At 51.6% G+C, this 21,793-nt stretch overlaps 1 protein-coding gene across 1 annotated transcript in view; it reads left to right on the top strand.

Annotated features, from left to right (window-relative positions):
* Nucleotides 1-14,800: 14,800 nt before the first annotated feature.
* The window catches only part of GPR107 (G protein-coupled receptor 107), an 82,787-nt gene continuing 75,794 nt past the window's right edge, over nt 14,801-21,793 (top strand). Inside the window, exon 1 of the mRNA XM_029064207.2 lies at nt 14,801-14,962. Within this exon, the coding sequence (XP_028920040.1) occupies nt 14,843-14,962 (120 nt within the window). The 5' untranslated portion in view covers nt 14,801-14,842. The remainder of the gene's footprint in view (nt 14,963-21,793) is intronic.

Raw genomic sequence — 21,793 nt, forward strand, 5'->3', positions numbered from 1 at the left:
AGCATGATGTAGTAGCTAGAGCACGGGCCTAGGAGTCAGAAGGTCATGGGTTCTAATCCTGACTCTGCCACTTGTCTGCTTTCTGACCTTGGGCGAGTCACCTCCCGTCGTTGGGTAAAGATGATCTCTATCTGTTGTCGAACTGTACTTTCCAAGCGCTCGGTAAAGTGCTCTGCACACAGTAAGCGATCAGTATGTACGATTGAATGAACTTCCCTTCTCCGTGCCTCAGTTTTCTCATCTGTAAAATGGGGATTGAGACTGTGAGCCCCACCGGGGACAAGGGACTGTGTCCAACCCGATTTGCTTGTAACCGCCCCAGCGTTTAGAACAGTGCTTGGCCCATAAGAATAATAATTACGGTACTCAAGTGCTTACTATGTGCCAAGCACTGTTCTGAACGCTGAGGTAGATTCGAGGCAATTGGGTTGGACACAGTCCCTGTCCCACACAGGGCTCACACTCTTAATCCTCATTTTACGGGTCGAGGTAACTGAGGCCCAGGGAAGTTAAGTGACTTGCCCAAGGTCACACAGCAGGCATCGGCAGAGCTCGCATTAAAACCCAGGTCCTAGTGAGCACTTAATCAACACCACAATTATTATTATTATATACCGATGACTGATTGATTGACTGCAACATGCGGCTCAGTGAGTAATGTAAAATGCCACCAAGACTGAAGAAAGAATTCACAGTTAAGTAAGGGAAGCGTGAGGTGTGTCAGGGAGTGTTTGCCGTTCTGGGTGTCCGTGACTGGGCAGGATTGGGAAGTTTATGCCCTGATCCTCCCTCCCAAAATGGGAAAGAGAAACAGGCCAGGCGGGCGGTCTCTTTCCCACGCCCTAGGAACCGATTGAGGCGAGAAGCCGTAGCCTCAGAGGAGATAGCTCGTCTTCCTAGCCGGAGGGAGAAACCTTCATCTGTGGAGTGTTGTCCGTATGCCTGTACGTGCGCCACCGCTTCCTGGGAAAATGGAAAACGAGGCTGGAAAAAACCCAGAAGACGAACAAAACAAAAACCGACCTCTAGCTGGACAAATGTATTTTATAAAACATGTAAATTTAAACGTTAAAAATTGCAGAAGATGCATTTTACCGTCCGGAGAGCCTTGGACAAACTCGTCTGAGAATTACTCCTTTCTAGAATCGTGATGCATGATCCCGTTAATGAGTGCAGAGCACTTTGGAAATATAAATGGCTGGAAGGATGCCAAGTATTATTATTGGTTCTTCACACCGCACTCTTGACTCTGCTTCGGCATTCCGCTACTGGCGACGGTTTTCACTGGAGGCTGCCAAGGAAAGAGAAAAAGAAAACTACCATGCACTTGACTAGCAGTGTGAAGCTATAAAGTAAATCAGAAAATTCCTTTCCAACCCCTCTGGGCTTTTAGTCAATACCTTGAAGCCCAAGGATTAATGTTCCTTTGAAAATGTTGCCCCGGTGAAGCTAGCCTAACTTGTTCTGTTACTGAAGGTTTCTGTTGTTATTCAGTTATTATGGTCATGCAAATCACCTTTTCCTGAACCCTTCCAAACCACATACCTCCAAACGAGTTTCTGAAGAAGCAAAACTTCGTGGTGTGTAACAGACATCTGCATTAAAAATTTTTCCCTTTCAAAACTACAGTAAGGATGACAACCTTTACTACAGCAATAGGATTTTTTGGGCACGGTATTTTTGACGTGCTCGCTGTGTATCAAGCGTTGTACTAAGCGCTGGGGTAGATACGAGGTTGGACCCAGTCCGTGTCCCGCATGGGGACTCACGGTCCGAACCTCCATTTTACAGATGAGGTAACTTGAGTCACCGAAAAGTGAAGTGACCTGCTCAAGGTCACAAGGGAGGCAAGCGGCGGAGTCAGAATTACCACCCAGCTCCTTCTGACTCCCAGGCCCGTGTTCTCTCCACTGGGCCACACTGCTTCTCAGGGTTGATTGGAGCATTCAGCTGTAGTTTTATCTAAGAAGTCCTCATCGAGCGTCCGCTCATTCTGAGCACACTGAAAAGTCCACCTCCTCCAACACGTCTTCCCCGATAAGCCCCTCGCTCCCCAGGATCTACCTGCCCTTTTTACCGTGGCTCTTTTCACTAGGCCTCGGGAAGCGTTCACTCATTCATTCAATCGTATATATTGAGCGCTTACTAGGTGCAGAGCACTGGACTCAGCGCTTGGAATGGACAATTTGGCAACAGAAACAATCCCTGCCCCATAACGGGCTGCCGGTCTCAACGGGGGACACAGACAGCAAAGCCAAACAAAGCAATACAAAAAGAGCACAGGCTTGGGAGTCCGAGGAGATGGGTTCTCATCCTGGTTTTGCCACTTGACTGCTGTGTGACTTTGGGCGACTTGCTAAACTTCTCTGGGGCCTCAGTTTTCTCCTCTGCGAATTGGGGATTAAATGCCTGTTTTCCCTCCCCAGGACTGGGACCTCCACGTGGGACAGGGACTGTCTCCCAACAGGTTATCTTCAATCAATCGGTGATATTTATCGAGTACTCACTGTGTGTGTGCAGAGCACTGGACTAAGCACTTGTGTATATCTCTCTATTTTATATCTATCCCGGTGCCGTACTGCTTAGTACAGTGTTTGACATATATTCATTCATTCAATAGTATTTATTAAGCGTTTACTATGTGTTGAGCACTGTACTAAGCGTTTGGAATGTACAATTTGGCAACAGATAGAGACGATCCCTGCCCGGTGACGGGCTCACGGTCTAATCGGGGGAGACAGACGGACAAAAAACAAGGCAGTCACGATAAATAGAATCAAAGGGATGGACACCTCATTAACAAAATCAATAGGGTAATAAAAATCTATACAAATGAGCAGAGTGCTGAGGGGAGGGGAAGGGAGAGGGGGAGGAGCAGAGGGAAAGGGGGCTTAGCTGAGGGGAGGTGAAGGGGGGAGCAGAGAGGGAGCAGAGGGAGCAGAGGGAAAAGGGGAAGCTCAGTCTGGGAAGGCCTCCCGGAGGAAGTGAGCTTTCAAAGAGCTCCCATTCCTGCCCGCAACGAACTCACAGTCTAGAGGGGATTTTAAGAGCTTATATAGTTAACTCCTGAGAAGCAGCATAGTCTAGTGGGCAGAGCTCGGGGGTGGGAGTCAGAGAATCTGGGTTCTAGTCCCAGCTCTGCCACTCGTCTGCTGTGTGACCTTGGGCAATTCACTTTACTTCTCTGTCCCTCAGTTACCTCATCTGTAAAATGGGGAGTAAGACCGTGAGCCCCACGTGGGACAAGGACTCTGTCCAACCTGATTTGTTTGTATCTACCCCAGCGCTTAGTACGGTGCCTGGCGCATAGTAAGCGCTTAACAAATCCCCTAGAAAACAAAACAAACGATAATGATAACATAATAATAATAATCCCATAACAATAAGAATAATTTTAGCCCTTATGTTTTTATTCCCTTCCTCGGGATTTACGTGAAGATGTTCATTCAGTTTCATATCCAGTGATTTATTCTGTTCACTCTGAAATACTTTTAAGTCTTCTTCCCTCGTTAAAGTATAAACTCCCTGAAGGCTGGAAATTTGAGGCTTGTTTAGTACTTCCCAAGTGCTTAGGACTATGCACTGTACCAGTGGAATGCTATTACCAGCCCAACTATTTAACCTAGCTCTTCTCAAATCTAAATAACCTATAATACCAAAATAATTGTTTTAGATTTATAGCTTCCAGGTCCTTGATAAGATCACTTGGATTAGAGATTAACGAAGGTTAATAGGTGCTTACTCTGAGCTCAGCATGGGGCAGAATGCGGCTGTTCAGAAACACTAGATTTTGACTCGGGTCCTTTCCCTCACAGGCCTCGGAATCTCAGTGAATCTAATGAAAGCTTAGCACAGTGCTCTGCACATAGTAAATGCTCAATAGATACCACCGGCGGGCAGAGCGCTAGACGGGCCCAAAGAACTACAGTGGATTTCAAACCCTGTTGCTTTCATTTCCTTTAAGAACCAAGGATGCGTCGCGAGGTTGTATGACCTGCCCAGGATTACTCAATGTATTAGAAGCAGAAGAGGGAAGAAATCCGGAAACCTAACCTCCAGCCCCGAATAAAAACTTTTGAGCAAAAACAAAATTACCTTCCAACATTGCAGTATTTCCATTTTTCATCATCAAATAATATCGAAGTGACTACGTCTACGTAGCCTGTCTTTATTTGCCCGTTACAGTAATTGGAAAATAGAGGCTTAAAGTATCCAACTTTTATCAGTTTTCTTAGGGACATTAAAAAATTGTAAAGAAATATAAAAAAAAGCAGGCTGTATTCCTGATGCCTCTTTCCTATTAAAATGATTTCATTCATTCGATCATATTCATTGAAGAGTTCCTGTGTGCAAAGCACTGTGCTAAGCGCTTGGGAGAGTACAATATAACAATCAACAGACACATTCCTGCCCACCACGAACTCACAGACTAGTAGGAATTTTAATTTTCAGAGGGAGGGTAACCTCTTCAGCATTCCTCTTCAGTAACTATTGCATTTTCCCCAAATCCACCGGTGAAGAGTTAGTTTCTACTATTGTTTTTCAATCCCTGATCGTTCTGGGAACATTGCAAGTTCCCGCAAGACCTTAGAAAACCACTCCGTAGATGAATAGGTTGATTTAGCCAGAGCCGGGAGCTTTAATATGCCAGAGGAACATTCTCCTGGTCTTCTCCCTCTGTCCATCTAAAATGATATTAATTGCCGCTGCCCCGCTGCATAAGCGCCGGTCCAGGCTTCGGCCCCACCGGCCAGTGATTCGTTTATCAAATTACCCCTCTAAAATTGCAATCCAAAAGAGGAAAAACTAGAGACGCAAGGACACCACGATCGAGGGAGGAAAAGAAATCCTTGCAACAATAGTTAAGTCAACTTCATCACACCTCACTTCCCTTTCCAGAAACCAGTAAAACCACTTAAATTACTTCATCTGGGTGACCTGTTTGGGGGATTCTGTCTTGTCCGCTTGCCAGTCAAAAGGATAATAGGGTCACCATGGAGGTGCTTGTTGAAGAGGCAGCACACCCCTTAAAAAAAAACCTACCCCCCAAAATCCTGTGGGCTAAAGCAACCCCAAATCCACGGGACACTAAACGTTACATCTTTGCCCCTATCTTTAAACGATATACTTAAATTCATTTTTTTATTAGTGTCTGTCTCACCCTCTAGACTGTAAGATCGTTGTGGGCAAGGAGCATCTGCTAAATCCGTCCTATTGTAGGTAGTAAGCGCTCAGTGATTAGCATCGATTGACGGGTGGATCGATTTTTGTTTTCGTCAGCCCCAGGTGACCTCAGATTTGGATCGGCGGATCTAAAAATGTGTTCTACTAAAGCCACCTCACTTTATTTTAGAAGACTCCTCCTCTCTCCTTCCCCGCCTCTCTCTCTTTCAGAGACGCCAAGTTTGTTATTGGGGTGGGTATCCGGGCTTTCGATAAATCACCAAAAGCCTCACCCCTGCCCTTTGCACCGAGGGCTAGGTCGCATGGGCGAGTGACTACAGTATCTGTCGCCTCGTCGGTCTATTTGTACCCGAGCTTCTCCCTCCCTTCCCCTGCAAGGTTCCTTGAGACCTTCCAAAATCCTGAGAGAGACAAGTAATTCTTCCTTGAAGCAGCGTGGCTCAGTGGAAAGAGCATGGGCTTTGGAGTTCAGAGTGCATGGGTTCGAATCCTGGCTCAGCCACTTGTCAGCTGTGTGACTTTGGGCGAGTCACTTCACTTCTCGGTGCCTCAGTTACCTCATCTGTAAAATGGGGATTAAGACTGTGAGCCCCACGGGGAACAACCTGATTCCCCTGTGTCTACCCCAGCGCTTAGAACGGTGCTCGGCACATAGTAAGCACTTAACAAATACCAACATTATTATTATTATTATTCCTCCAGTGTTGCTCGGGACACATCTCTGCACTACGCGGAAACCTCCAGGAGCTTCCTAATTCACCTCTGTACCAAACGGAAACTTCTTTTCTTAGATTTCAAAGGTCTCCTTCAAGCTTTCTCCACTTTACAAGCCGGCGGACTCCTCCTCGGCCCTTAGAACGGTGCCCAGCACTTAGAACAGTGCTTGGCGCGTAGTAAGCGCTTCACAAATACCGTCATTATTACTATGATCTGAGCGTAAGCTCGTTGTGGATGGGGAGTGTGTCCGTTTGTTGTTATACTGTCCTCTCCCAAGCGCTTAGAACAGTGCTCTGCACATGGTAAGCGCTCAATCAATAGAGTGGAAAGAGCCCGGGCTTGAGAGTCAGAGGTCATGCGTTCGAATCCCGGCTCTGCCACTTGTCAGCTGGGTGACTGTGGGCAAGTCACTTCACTTCTCTGGGCCTCAGTTGCCTCACCTATAAAATGGGGATGAAGACCGGGAGCCTCACGTGGGACCACCTGATGACCCTGTATCTCCCCCAGTGCTTTGAACAGTGCTCTGCACATAGTAAGCGCTTAACAAATACCAACAGTAATACAAATGAGTGAATGAATGACTACATTATATGGATCGATTGATTGCCAAGCACTGTAGGAAGCACTGGAGTAGATGCAAGATAATTAGGTTGAACACGGCGCGCGGGGGGCTCACGGTCTTAATCCCCGTTTTCCAGATGAGGCAGCGGCGGCACTGATGAGAATTGTCCCGCCCACGTTGACTTGCCCAAGGTCACACAGCAGGCAAGCGGTGATGCCGGGATTAGAACCCGGGTTCTTCTGACTCCCAGGCCCGGGTTCTCTCCGCTAGTCCACAGCTGCGTCTCGCAGGTTTTCATCTCTCCTGGATGGCGGGAATCCCGTCTTCTCTTTTGTACTTTCCCAAAGGCTCGGCGCCGTCCCCTGTGGGTGGATGACGCTCAAAAAGCTCTGCCACTTGTCAGCCGTGGCACTGCGGGCAAGTCACTTCACTTCTCTGGGCCTCTGTTGCCTCATCTGTAAAATGGGGATGAAGACCGTGAGCCCCACGTGGGACAACCTAATTACCCTGTATCTCCTCCAGCGCTTAGAACAGTGCTTTGCACATAGTAAGCACTTAACAAATACCAACATTATTATTAAAAAGTGCTACCGACCGATTGGCAGGAAACGGGTCTGTGGTTCCCTTTTACTTTTCGACTTTACTGAATACAGCACTCAGTAAGTTCCACGACTGCTGCTATCTATGCCTCCTTACCTGGAACCTTTTCCTGTCCCCATCCTCCCGCCGGGCTCCGGGGAAGTTTTCATTCATTCATTCAATAGCATTTATTGACCGCTGACTATGTGCAGAGCACTGTACTAAGCGCTGGGAATGGACAGCGTGGCTCAGTGGAAAGAGCATGGGCTTTGGAGTCAGGGCTCATGAGTTCGAATCCCAGCTCTGCCACTTGTCGGCGTGTGACCGTGGGCGAGTCACTTAACTTCTCTGTGCCTCAGTTCCCTCATCTGTAAAATGGGGATTAAGACTGTGAGCCCCATGTGGGACAACCTGATTCCCCTATGTCTACCCCAGCGCTTAGAACAGTGCTCGGCACATAGTAAGCGCTTCACAAATACCAACATTATTATTATTATCACCAGATAGACAGTCCCTGCCCACTGACGGGCTCACAGTCTAATCGGGGGAGACAGACGGACAAAAACAATAGCAATAAATAGAATCAAGGGGATGAACGTCTCATTAACAAAATAAATAGGGTAATAAATAATATATACAAATGAGCAGACCAGCACGGTGCTGAGGGGAGGGGAAGGGAGACGGGGAGGAGCGGAGGGAAAGGGGGAGGAAAAGGGGGCTTAGCTGAGGGGAGGTGATGTGGGGGTAGAGGAGGAGCAGAGGGAAAAGGGGAAGCTCAGTCCGGGAAGGCCTCCTGGAGGAGGTGAGCTCTCAGGAGGGCTTTGAAGAGGGGAAGAGAGTGAGTTTGGCGGAGGTGAGGAGGGACCGCGGGAGGACTTGCCTGGGACACTCTTCCCAGACCGGGCACGTGCTCGCAGGAGGTTTATTTGCAGTGGTTTTCTGCCCCCAAAGTATTTCAAACCCCCCAGGGAGGGGTGGGACAGGCAGAGAAGCAAAGCGGCCTCGTGGGTAGGTGTCAGCAGCGTGGCTCAGTGGAAGGAGCCCGGGCTTGGGAGTCAGAGGTCATGGGTTCGAATCCCGGCGCTGCCACCTGTCAGCTGGGTGACCGTGGGCAAGTCACTTCACTTCCTCTGTGCCTCTCTGGAAAATGGGGATTAACTGTGAGCCTCACGTGGGACAACCTGATTCCCTGTAACCTCCCCCAGCGCTTAGAACAGTGCTCTGCACATAGGAAGCGCTTAACAAATACCAACATTATTATTATTATTATGACCTCTGACTCCCAAGCCCGGGCTCTTTCCACTGAGCCACGCTGCTTCTCTTTCTATCAGTGTCCGTCTCCCCCTCTAGACTGTGAGCTCGTTTTGGGCAGGGAATCCAAGTGCTTAGTACAGTGCTCTGCACATAGTAAGCGCTCAATAAATAGAATTGAGTGAATGAATGTCTGATATTGTATCGGACTCTCCCAGGTGCTTAGTACAGTGCTTTTTCCCCCCTCTCTAGACTGTGAGCACAATGTGGGCAGGGAATGTGCCTGATCTCGTGTTGAATTATGTTGTATCGAGAAGCAGCGCGGCTCAGCGGAAAGAGGCCGGGCTGGGAAGTCAGAGGTCGTGGGTTTGAATCCTGGCTCCGCCGCTTGTCAGCTGTGTGACTTTGGGCAAGTCACTTCACTTCTCTGGGTCTCAGTGACCTCAGCTGGAAAATGGGGATGAAGACTGTGAGCCTCATGCGGAACAACCTCATCACCTTGTATCCTCCCCAGTGCTTAGAACAGTGCTTGGCACATAGTAAGCGCTTAACAAATGCCATCATCATTATTATTATTATTCTCTGCCATCATTATTATTATTATTATTCTCTGGGCCTCAGTGACCTCATCTGTAAAATGGGAATGAAGACTGTGAGCCCCACGTGGGGCAACCTCATTATCTTGTATCTATCCCAGTGCTTGGCACATAGTAAGCGCTTACCACATACCATCATTATTCTTATTATACTCTCCCAAGCACTTAGTACAGTACTTTGCACACAGCAAGCATCAGCGCTTAATACAGTGCCTGGCAAATAGTAAGCATTTAATAATAATACTACTAATGTTGGTATTTGTTAAGCACCTACTACGTGCCAAGCACTGTTCTAAGCACTGGGGGAGATACAAGATAATCAGGTTGTCCCACGTGGGGCTCCCAGTCTTAATCCCCATTTTGCAGATGAGGTCACTGAGGCCCAGAGAAGTGAAGTGACTTGCCCAGTCACCCAGCTGATAACTGACGGAGTCAGGATTAGAATCCAAGACCTCAGACTCCCAAGCCCAGGCTACTTCCACTAAGCCACATTGCTCCTCAGAAGCAGCGTGGCGCAGTGGAAAGAGCATGGGCTTTGGAGTCAGGGCTCATGAGTTCGAATCCCAGCTCTGCCACTTGTCAGCTGTGTGACTGTGGGCAAGTCACTTCACTTCTCTGGGCCTCAGTTCCCTCATCTGGCAAATGGGGATTAAGACTGTGAGCCCCACGTGGGAACAACCTGATTCCCCTGTGTCTCCCCCAGCGCTTAGAACGGTGCTCGGCACCTAGTAAGCGCTTAACAAATACCAACATTATTATTATTATTCCTCCTCCTCCTCATTCATTCATTCATTCATTCATTCATTCATTCATTCATTCATTCATTCATTCATTCATTCATATTTATTGAGAGCTAACTGTGTGCAGAGCACTGTCCTAAGCGCTTGGAAAGTACAATTAGAGAAGCAGCGTGGCTCAGCGGAGCGAGCCCGGGCTTGGGATTCAGAGGTCATGAGTTCGAATCCCAGCTCTGCCACTTGTCAGCTTGGGTGACTGTGGGCAAGTCACTTCACTTCTCTGAGCCTCAGTGACCACACCTGTAAAATGGGGATTAACTGTGAGCCTCCCGTGGGACAACCTGATGACCCTGTATCTCCCCCAGCGCTTAGAACAGTGCTCTGCACATAATAAGTGCTTAACAAATACCAACATTATTATTATTAATAATAATAAATACTATTTTTAAAAAATTAGCCAATTCAGCCACTTTAACTTATCATCTCCCACATTTGCTCCACCCTTCCCAGAGGATTAGAGGGTGGGGAATCAAGTGTTCTATCCCTACCGCACCCGCCCAAACCCTAAGTAGAATGCTCTGCTCGCAGTAGGTGTTCAATAAGTGCTCTGAATTGACCTATCTACCCATGGATTCTCCCCACCATTAGTGCTCTCCCACCTCTTCTCCCTCAAACCAAATCCTCCCCCTCCTTTGAACTCTTTTAAAAGACATGCCTCCTCCCTGAGGTTTTCCCAGATTACACGGCGCATTCTTTACAGTCGGAGAAGCCGCGGATAAAACGGCGGTATTTGTCAAGGAGAGGCAGCATAGCTCAGTGGAGAGAGCCCGGGCTTGGGAGTCAGGGGTCATGGGTTCGAATGGTGACTCTGCCACTTGTCAGCTGTGTGACTGTGGGCAAGTCACCTCACTTCTCTGTGCCTCGGTTACCTCATCTGGAAAATGGGGATGAAGACGGTGAGCCTCATCTGATGACCCTGTATCTCCCCCAGCGCTTAGAAGAGTGCTCTGCACATAGTAAGCGCTTAACAAATACCAACATTATTATTATTAGTATTACAATTTGGCAACCGATAGAGACCCATCCCAGCCCAACGACGGGCTCACAGTCTAAAAGGGGGAGAGAGACAACAAAGAAAGCCAGTAGTCAGGCGTCAATACCATCAAGATAAATAGAATCATAGGTTGTATTTATTGAGCGCTGACTGGGTGCGGAGCACTGTACTAAGCGCTTGGAATGGACAATTGGGCACCAGATAGAGACCGTCGCCGGGCTCATGCTCTAAGCGGGGGAGTCGGACAAGAAAAATGAACAAGTAGGCGTCAATATCATCAAGATCAATATCGTCAAGATCAATAGAATCCTAGATCGTATTTATTGAGCTCTAACTGGTTGCAGAGCGCTGTCCTAAGCGCTTGGAGTGGACATTTCATTCATTCATCCATGCAGTCGTATTTACTGAGTAATGACTGTGTGCAGAGCACTGTACTAAGCGCTTAGATTGGGGAACAGATAGGGACCATCCCGGCCCACCGGCGGGCTCCCAGTCTAAGAGGGGGAGACAGACAACAAAAGAAAACAAGTAGTCAGGCGTCGATACCATCAAGATCAATAGAATCACAGATCGTATTTATTGAACGCTGATAATAATAATGTGGGCATTTGTTAAGCGCTCACTATGTGCCGAGCACTGTTCTAAGCGCTGGGGCAGATTCAGGGTCATCAGGTGGTCCCACGTGAGGCTCACAGACTTCATCCCCATTTTACAGATGAGGGAACTGAGGCACCGAGAAGCGAAGTGACTTGCCCACGGTCACCCAGCTGACCAGTGGCAGAGGTGGGATTCGAACCCATGGCCTCTGACTCCCAAGCCCGGCCTCTTTCCACTGAGCCACGCTGATTGGGTGCAGAGCGCTGTCCTAAGCGCTTGGAATGGACAATTCATTCATTCAATCGTATTTATTGAGCGCTGACTGGGTGCAGAGTGCTGTCCTAAGCGCTTGGAATGGACGATTCATTCATTCATCCATGCAGTTGTATTTATTGAGCGTTGATTGTGTGCAGAGCACTGGGCGAAGCGCTTGGAAAGTGCACCTGGGCAACAGAGAGAGACCATCCCTGCCCAACAAGGGGTTCATGGTCTAGAAGGGGGAAGACAGACAACAAAAGAAAACAAAACAGGTAATAATAATAATAATGTTGGTATTTGTTAAGCGCTTACTATGTGCAGAGCACCGTTCTAAGCGCTGGGGGAGAGACGGGGGCATCAGGGGGTCCCACGGGAGGGTCCCAGTTAATCCCCATTTTCCAGATGAGGTCACTTGAGGCCCAGAGAAGTGAAGTGCCTTGCTCACAGTCACCCAGCTGACAAGTGGCAGAGTCGGAATTCGAACCCACGACCTTTGACTCCCAAGGTCAGGCTCTTTCCACTGAGCAACGCTGCTTCCTTAAGTCAGGCATAAGGGAGTCAGGCGTCAATACCAACCAGATAAATGGAGTCATAGATCGTATTTATTGAGCACTAATTGGGGTGCAGAGCGCTGCCCTAAGCGCTCGGAATGGACAATTCCTTCATTCATGCAGTCGTATTTATCGAGTGCTGACTAATAATAATCATGTTGGTATTTGTTAAGCGCTTACTATGTGCCGAGCACTGTTCTAAGCGCTGGGGGAGAGACGGGGGCATCAGGTGGTCCCACGCGAGGCTCACAGTTAATCCCCATTTTACAGATGAGGTCACTGAGGCCCAGAGAAGTGAAGCAGCGTGGCTCAGTGGAAAAGAGCCTGGGCTTCGGAGTCAGAGGTCATGAGTTCGACTCCCTACTCTGCCACTTGTCAGCTGTGTGACTGTGGGCAAGTCACTTCACTTCTCTGGGGCTCAGTTCCCTCATCTGGCAAATGGGGATTAACGGTGAGCCTCACGTGGGACGACCCGATGACCCTGTATCTCCCCCAGCGCTTAGAACAGTGCTCGGCACATAGTAAGCGCTTAACAAATACCAACAGTATTATTATTATTAAGTGACTTGCCCCCAGTCACACAGCTGACAAGTGGCAGAGCCGGGATTCGAACTCACGACCTCTGACTCCCAAGCCCGGGCTCTTTCCACTGAGCCACGCTCCTTTCTCTAGGTGCAGAGCACTGTCCTAAGCGCTTGGAAAGGACAATTGAGCGCCAGAGAGAGACCATCCCTGCCCACCAACGGGCTCACGGTCTGGGCACTTCCCTTCACTTCTCTGTGCCTCAGTGAGCTCATCTGTCAAATGGGGATGAAGACCGTGAGCCCCACGTGGGACAACCTGATGACCCCGTGTCTCCCCCAGCGCCTAGAACAGTGCTCTGCACAGAGTAAGCGCTTAACAAAACATTATAGAAGGGGGGAGAGAGAGATGGCAGAAGAAAAGACAGGCCCATCATCATTAGAGATGCAGCGTGGCTCAGTGGAAAGAGCCTGGGCTCGGGAGTCGGAGGGCATGGGTTCGAATCCCGCCACTTGTCAGCTGGGTGACCGTGGGCAAGTCGCTTCCCTTCTCTGGGCCTCAGTGACCTCATCTGTAAAATGGGGATGAAGCCAGTGAGCCCCACGTGGGACCACCTGATGCCCCCGTCTCTCCCCCAGCGCTTAGAACGGTGCTCGGCACATAGTAAGCGCTTAACAAATACCATCATCATCATCATTATTATTAAAAATCCCGGCTCTGCCGCTTGTCAGCAAAGCTAGTCACTTTGCTTCTCTGGGCCTCAGGGATCTCATCTGGAAAATGGGCATGAAGCCTGTGAGCCCCACGTGGGACCGCCTGATCACTAGCGCTTAGAACCGCGCTCGGCACCTAATAAGCGCTTAACGAATGCCATTCTGTATTTTATTTTCCACCCCCATTTTCCAGAGGAGGTGACTGAGGCCCAGAGCAGTGAAGTGACTGGCCCCCAGTCCGCCAGCTGACAAGGGGCGGAGCCGAGATTCGAACCCCCGACCTGGGACTCCCCAGCCGGGGCTCTTGCCACTGAGCCCCGCTGGCTGCTTGTATCCCTCCCTCCAGCGCTTAGAACAGTGCTGGGCATAAAAGGAAGCGCTTAAGAAATAGCAACGTTGTTAGGAGGAGGGAAGAGGGGAGGGAGGGGAAGGAGGGCAAAGGGGGGGAGGAGGGAGGGGGGAGGGGAGGAGGGAGGGGGGAGGAGGGCAAAGGGGGGGAGGAGGGAGGGGGGAAGGGGAGGAGGGAGGGGGAAGGGGAGGAGGGAAGGGGAAGGAGGGCAAAGGGGGGGAGGAGGGAGGGGAAGGGGAGGAGGGAGGGGGAAGGAGGGCAAAGGGGGAGGAGGGAGGGGGAAGGGGAGGAGGGAGGGGGAAGGAGGGCAAAGGGGGAGGAGGGAGGGGGAAGGGGAGGAGGGAGGGGGGAAGGAGGGCAAAGGGGGGGAGGAGGGAGGGGGGAAGGGGAGGAGGGAGGGGGGAAGGAGGGCAAAGGGGGGGAGGAGGGAGGGGGGAAGGGGAGGAGGAGGAGGGAGGGAAGGGAGGGGAAGAAGGGCAAAGGGGGGAGGGAAGAGGTGGGGGAAGAGGGAGGGAGGGAAGGAGGGAGGAGGAGGAGGAAGGGAGGGGAGAGGAGGGAGAGGAAGAGGGAAGAGGAAGGAAGGGGGAAGAGGGAAGAGAAAGGGGGAGGGGGAAGAGGAGGGAGGGAGGGAGGGAGGGGAAGAGGGGAGGAAGGAAGAGAGGAGGGAGGGAGAGGGAAAAGGGGAGAAGGGAAGAGGGGAGGAGGGAGGGAGAGGGGAGAGAAGGAGGAGGGGGGGAAGGGGGAGGGGGGAGGGGGGAGAGAGGGAGGAGGAAGAGGGGAGGAGAGGGAGGGGGAAGAGGGAGGGGGTGGAAGGAGGGGAGAGAGAAAGGGGGAGGGGGGAGGAGGGAAGGGGAGGAAGGGAAAAGGAGGGAGGGAAGCGGGGTGGGGGATTGGGGGGTGGGAGGAGGGAGGGGGAGAGGGGGAGGAGGGAAGGGGAGGAGGGAGGGAAAACAGGGAGGGGGTGGGAGGAGGGAGAGGGAAAGGGGGAGGGGGGGAGGAGGGAGGAGGGAACCGGGAGGCGGTAGGACCCTGCGGGCCCCGGGCTGTCGGGCGGGGAGGGGAGGGGGCGGGGGAAGTCTCGCGAGAGCGCGTGGCCTTTGCCCCCGGAAGCGTTGGTGTCCGGGGCCCGGGATCCCGGGGTCCCGGGGGTCGGGGGCGGAGGGAAGCCCAAGATGTCCGGCGGCGCGCTGGCGGTGCGGGGCTCCGGGGCGGCTCCGGGGCCGCTGCTGCTCCTCCTGCCGCTGCTGCTCCCGCCCCGCGCCCGCGCCCGCATGCACCACCTCCTCCTCAAGGTACCGGGGGGAGGGGGAAGGGGGGGGGGGTCGCGCCCTAACCGCCGCGACCCCCCGCTCTGGGCGTCGGGGTGGTCGTGCCATTCCTTCGTCCCTTACTGGGTGCCGAGCCCAAGATCTTCGAAGCGCCGGGCTCAGCGGCAGCGTCACCAGGCCGGGCTTTAAAGCGCTTCGTCTGGGCCAAACCCTGCTCTAAGCGCTGCGCTCGGCATCGTCATCCCCGGCTTATCCCTTAGCCGCTCAGTCGGTCAGAGGTCATGGGTTCCAATCCCGGCTCTGCCCCTTGTCAGCTGGGTGACCGGGGGCAAGTCACGTCACTGCTCGGGGCCTCAGTTCCCTCCTCTGTCAAATGGGGATGCAGACCGGGAGCCCCACGTGGGACCCCCTAATAATGTTGGTGTTTGTTAAGCGCTTACTGTGTGCAGAGCACCGTTCTAAGCGCTGGGGTAGACACAGGGGAATCAGGCTGTCCCACGTGGGGCTCACAGTCTTCATCCCCATTTTACAGAGGAGGGAACTGAGGCCCAGAGAAGTGAAGTGACTTGCCCACGGTCACACAGCTGACAAGTGGCAGAGCTGGGATTCGAACTCATGAGCCCTGACTCCAAAGCCCATGCTCTTTCTCCCCCAGCGCTTAGAACAGTGCTCGGCACCGAGTCAGCGCTTCACAAATACCAACGTTGTTATTACTCTGTGCCAAGCCCTGCTCTAATAATAATAATAATGTTGGTATTTGTGAAGCGCTTACTCGGTGCCGAGCACTGTTCTAAGCGCTGGGGTAGACATAGGGGAATTAGGTTGTCCCACGTGGGGCTCACAGTCTTCATCCCCATTTTACAGAGGAGGGAACTGAGGCTCTAAGCATTGAGGTCATCAGCGTCATCATCACCAGGTTATCCCTTAACCGCTTACTCGGTGCCAAGCCCTGCTCTAAGCGCTGCGCTCATCAGCATCGTCGTCACCAGGTTATCCCTTAACCGCTTACTCGGTGCCAAGCGCTGCGCTCATCAGCATCGTCATCACCAGGTTATCCCTTAACCGCTTACTCGGTGCCAAGCCCTGCTCTAAACGCTGCGCTCATCAGCATCGTCACCAGGTTATCCCTTAACCGCTTCCTCGGTGCCAAACTCTGCTCTAAGCGCTGCGCTCATCAGCGGCACCATCACCAGGCCGGGCCTTAACCCCTTACTCGGTGCCAAACTCTGCTCTATGCGCTGGGCTCGGCATCGTCATCACCAGGTTATCCCTTAACCGCTTACTCGGTGCCAAGCCCTGCTCTAAGCGCTGCGCTCATCAGCGGCACCATCACCAGGTCGGGCCTGAACCGCTGACTCTGTGCCAAGCCCTGCTCTAAGCGTTGGGCTCGGCAGCAGCATCACCAGGCCAGGCTTTAAAGCGCTTAGTCTGTGCCCAACCCTGCTCTAAGCGTTGGGCTCGGCATCATCATCACCAGGTTATCCCTTAACCGCTTCCTCTGTGCCCAACCCTGCTCTAAGCGCTGCGCTCAGCGGCACCATCATCACCAGGCCAGGCCTTAACCCCTTACTCTGTGCCAAGCCCTGCTCTAAGCGCTGGGCTCGGCATCATCATCCCCAGGTTATCCCTTAACCGCTTACTCGGTGCCCAGCCCTCTTCTAAGCGCTGGGGTCGTCGTCGTCATCATCCCCAGGCCGTTCCTCAACCGCTGACCGTGGGTCAAGCCCTGCTCTAAGCGCTGGGGTCGTCAGTGGCATCGCCAGGCCGTGTCTTAAGCGCTTACTCTGTGCCAAGCCCTCTTCTGAGCGCTGGGGTCGTCACCGCCAGGCCCTTCCTCAACTGCTCACTCTGTGCCAAAGCCCTGTTCTAAACCCTGGGGTCACGAGCGCCTCTGTAAAACGGGGATGAAGACTGTGAGCCTCATGTGGGACCACCTGATCGCCTTCCGTCTCCCCCAGCGCTTAGAACGGTGCTCAGCGCCTAGTAAACGCTCAACAAATACCAATGCTGGTATTGTTATTAAGCGCTTAGTATGTGTCAAGCCCCGTTGTAAACGCTGGGGTAATCAACAGCATAATGATGGCATCTCTTAACTCGCTTACAAGGCACCTGGGGTAGGGGGTTCATTCATTCATTCATTCAATAGTATTTATTGAGCGCTTACTATGTGCAGAGCACTGGACTAAGCGCTTGGAATGAGCGAGTCGGCAACAGATAGAGACGGTCCCTGCCGTCGGACGGGCTCACGGTCTGATCGGGGGAGACGGACGGACGAGAACGATGGCGATGAATAGAGTCGAGGGGAAGAGCATCTCGTTAAGACTGTGAGCCTCACGTGGGACAACCTGATCACATTGTACCCACCCCAGCGCTTAGAACAGTGCTCGGCACATAGTAAGCGCTTAACACCTGCCAACATTATTATCATTAAGCACTTATTGTGTGCTAAGCGCTGTTCTTCTAATGGCTGGGGCAGTCATCCTCATGATGATGGCATTCGTTAAGCGCTTACTATGTGCTAAGCACCGTTCTAAGCGCCCGGGGGGAGATACAGGGCCATCAGGTGGTCCCACGTGGGGCGCACGCTCTTCGTCCCCATTTGACAGATGAGGTCACTGAGGCCCAGAGAAGCCACGTGACTTGCCCAAGGCCACCCAGCAGGTACGTGGCGGAGCTGGGATTAGAATTCGTGACCTCGGACTCCCAAGCCCGTTTAGACCCGCGAGCCCGTCGTTGGGCGGGGATGGTCTCTATCTGTTGCCGAATGGTCCGTTCCAAGCGCTTAGTACGGTGCTCTGCACATAGTAAGCGCTCAGTAAATACCAGTGAACGCATCGTGGCTCAGTGGAAAGAGCCCGGGCTTGGGAGTCGGAGGACCTGGGTTCGAATCCCGATGCTGCCACTTGTCAGCTGTGTGACTGCGGGCAAATCACTTCTCCGGGCCTCAGTTCCCTCATCTGTAAAATGGGGATGAAGACCGCGAGCCTCACGGGGGACGACCTGATGACCCTGTCTCTCCCCCAGCGCTTAGAACGGCGCTCTGCACAGAGTAAGCGCTTAACAAATACCAACATTATTATGAGAGCCCGGGCTCTTGCCACTGAGCCGTGCTGCTTCTCTCCCCAGCTGCTTTACTAAGTAATGATTATGATGGCCTTTGCTTAGCGCTATGTGCCAAGCACTGTGGTAAGCGCTGAGAAGGACATGGGGCAGGGACCCAGCCCCATTGCCTTGCATCCACCCCAGCGCCTGGCACATAGTAAGCGCTTAAGAAATACCATTTTGATTGCTATTATTATTTAGTAGGCGCTTGGGGAGAGAAGTAGCGTGGCTCAGCGGCAGTTGCCCGGGCTTGGGAGTCAGAAGGGACCTGGGTTCTGATCCCGGCTCCGCCACTTGTCAGCTGGGTGACTTCGGGCAAGTCACTTCACTTCTCTGGGCCTCAGTGACCTCATCTGTAAAAGGGGATGAAGACTGGGACCCCTACGTGGGACAACCTCATTACCTTGTATCTCCCCCCCCCCCCCCCCCCCGCCCCCGAGCGCTTAGAACGGTGCTTGGCATTCATTCATTCAGTCGTGTTTATTGTGTGCTTCAATTATATGTATTGAGCGCTTACTGTGGGCAGAGCACTGTGCTAAGCGCTTGGAAGGTACAATTCGGCAACAGAGAGAGACCATCCCTGCCCACCAACGGGCTCACGGTCTAGAAGGGGGGAGACAGACAACAAAACAAGTAGAAAGGCATCAATAGTAAGCGCTTAATAAATACCATCTGGGTTCGAATCCCAGCTCTGCCACTTGTCAGCTGTGTGACTTTGGGCAAGTCACTTGACTTGTCGGGGCCTCAGTGACCTCATCTGTAAAATGGGGATGAAGGCCGGGAGCCCCACGTGGGACCACCTGATTCCCCTTTGTCTACCCCAGCGCTTAGAACAGGGCTCGGCACATAGTAGGCGCTTAACAAATACCAACCTTATTATTATTATCATTACCATCGTTATTAATAGGGTTATCGATCAGTCCTCCCCTCCCCATCGCCCCCACTCCCTCCCTCCGCTCTACCCCCCTCCCCGCGGCATTTGGGTATATAATGATGCTATTTGTTAAGCGCTTACTCTGTGCCAAGCACTGTTCTCGGCGCTGGGATAGATACAGGCCTGTCGGGTGGTCCCCCTTGTGGGGCTCTCAGTCTCCCTCCCCATTAAGAGAAGCAGCGTGGCTCAGTGGAAAGAGCCCGGGCTGGGGAGTCAGAGGTCATGGGTTCGAATCCCGGCTCTGCCACTTGTCAGCCGGGTGACCGGGGGCGAGTCGCTTCACTTCTCTGGGCCTCAGTGACCTCATCTGGAAAAGGGGGATGAAGACTGGGGGCCCCACGTGGGACAACCTGATGACCGTATATCTCCCCCAGTGCTGAGAACGGTGCTGGGCACGTAGTAAGCGCTTGACAGATGCTGTCATCGTCATTATTAAAGGCCCAAAGGGATGGCAGCCTCCCGCTTTTCCCTGTGGTAGTCAATCAGTAGTATTTATTGAGCGCTTGCTGAGCGCAGAGCAAAGCAGCGTGGCTTAGTGGCAAGAGCACGGGCTTGGGAGTCAGAGGTCGTGGGTTCTAATCCCGGACCCGTCGCTTTCATTCATTCACTGAGCCTTATCGAGCGCTTTTTGGGTTCGGGGCACTGTGCTAAGCGCCTGGAAAGGACGATTCAGCAATAAAGAGAGACAAGCCCCCGCCCACAGCGGGCTCACAGTCTAGAAGGGGGGGAGACAGACAGCAAAACAAGTCGACAGGCATCAATAGCATCAGTAGAAATAAATGAAATTATAGGTAGATAAACAGCAAAACAAGTAAACAGGGATTAATGGAAATAAATAGAATTACAGATACGGACATATATACACAAGTGCTGTGGGTCGGCTTTCCGCTGTGCGACCGTGGCCAAGCCGCTTGACTTCTCGGAACCTCAGTTACCCCATCTGTAAGACGGGGATGAAGAGCGGGAGCCGCACGTGGGACCGCCTGCTGACCTGGAGTCCACCCCAGTGCTTGGCACATAGTAGGCGCTTCACAGATGCCATTATTATTACTGAGCGCTTGGGAAAGGACAGTACAACAATAAACGGTGACATTCGCTGACAGTGTGGCAGACGCTCTGCTAAGCACTGGGGGCACATACAAGCTAATCAGGGTTTGTAAAAGCGATATCTGTTAAGCGCTGCGTGGCCAGGACTGTACTCAGCGCCGGAGTAGATGCAAGCTCATCAGACTTTTTTCTTGGTATTTGGTAAGCGCTCTCTGGGAGGTACTGTACTACTACTACTACTAATGTCGGTATTTGTTAAGCGCTTACTATGTGCAGAGCACTGTTGTAAGCGCTGGGGTAGATATAGGGTCATCAGCTTGTCCCAGGTGGGGCTCAGAGTCTTCATCCCCATTTTACAGATGAGAGAACTGAGGCACAGAGAAGTGAAGTGACTTGTCCAAGGTCACACAGCAGACAAGTGGCAGAGCCGGGACATCCTGATGCCCCCGTATCTCCCCCAGCGCTTACAACAGTGTTCTGCACATAGGAAGCGCTTAACAAATACCAACATGATTATTATTATTACCCCTACCGTCTTTCTGCTCACCCCTTCCAGCGAGGTGGTCATGATTTGGGGTGGCCTGTGGCCACCCCCATCTTGACCGCTTGCCTGCTTGGCGATGAAAGTTTCGTAGCCCTCAGAAATGCACGGTGCAGGATTCGAACATATCAAGAAAATTAAAATTCTCTTTCTCTACTTGTTTTTTTGTCCGTCTCCCCCCTTCTAGGCGGTGAGCCTGTTGTTGGGTAGGGATTGTCTCCGTTACCAATTGTCCTTTCCAAGCGCTTAGGACAGAGCTCTGCACAGAGTAGGCGCCCCATAAATAGGATTGAATGGATGAATTAAAAACCAGCTTTAAAATTGCTTCTATGATTGGAGGGCCTGCGTCTTACTCCCTCTCTGCTTCGGCTTTCGGGGTGAAAAACATAAGCAGCGTGGGATAGTGGGCAGAGCACGGGCCCCGGAGTCGGAAGGATCTGGGTTCTAATCCCAACTCCGCCACTTGTCTGCTGGGTGACATTGGGCAAGTCATTTCACTGGGATTGTGGGCAAGTCACTTCACTGTGCCTCAGTTCCCTCATCTGTCAAATGGGGCTGAAGACTGTGAGCCTCATGTGGGACAACCTGATTCCCCTGTATCTCCCCGAGTGCTTAGAACAGTGCTCTGCACATAGTAAGCGCTTAACAAATACCAACATTATTATTATTATTTTCTGTGGCTCAGTTACCTCATCTGTAAAATGGATTGACTGTGAGCCCTGTGTGGGACAGAGCAGTCAATAAATAGGGATTGTCTCTATCCGTTGCCGAATTGTACTTTCCAAGCGCTTAGGACAGCGCTCTGCCCACAGTAAGCGCTCAATAAATACGACTGGATGAGTGAATGAAATATGATTAATTGACTGGCCGAAGTTATTAGCTTGTCTCTACCCCAGGGCTTGGTATAGTGCCTGGCAAATAGTAAGTGCTTAACAAATGCCACTTTTTTTTCTGAAAAAAAGACCCTCATGTAAACTTTTAAAATACTGCTATACTAGAACCGGGGGCAGGAATCGTGAGCATATCCACGATCAGTTAATCAAGAATCGGGCAAGTGAGAAAATCAAAAATGGACTCAAATCGGTGACACTTTGGGTTTCTCGAGTTACCCAGTGGCCAGTTCCCGTAGATCTTTGGTTTACCTTTGTGTACCATTTGTTTTCACTCTGTGATCTCCCTGCTACTGTACAAATATTATTTGTACTAAATAGTACTGCTCATGGTGTGCGTT

Source organism: Ornithorhynchus anatinus, chromosome 4 (genome assembly GCF_004115215.2).
Source record: "Ornithorhynchus anatinus isolate Pmale09 chromosome 4, mOrnAna1.pri.v4, whole genome shotgun sequence".
NCBI lineage: Eukaryota > Metazoa > Chordata > Mammalia > Monotremata > Ornithorhynchidae > Ornithorhynchus > Ornithorhynchus anatinus.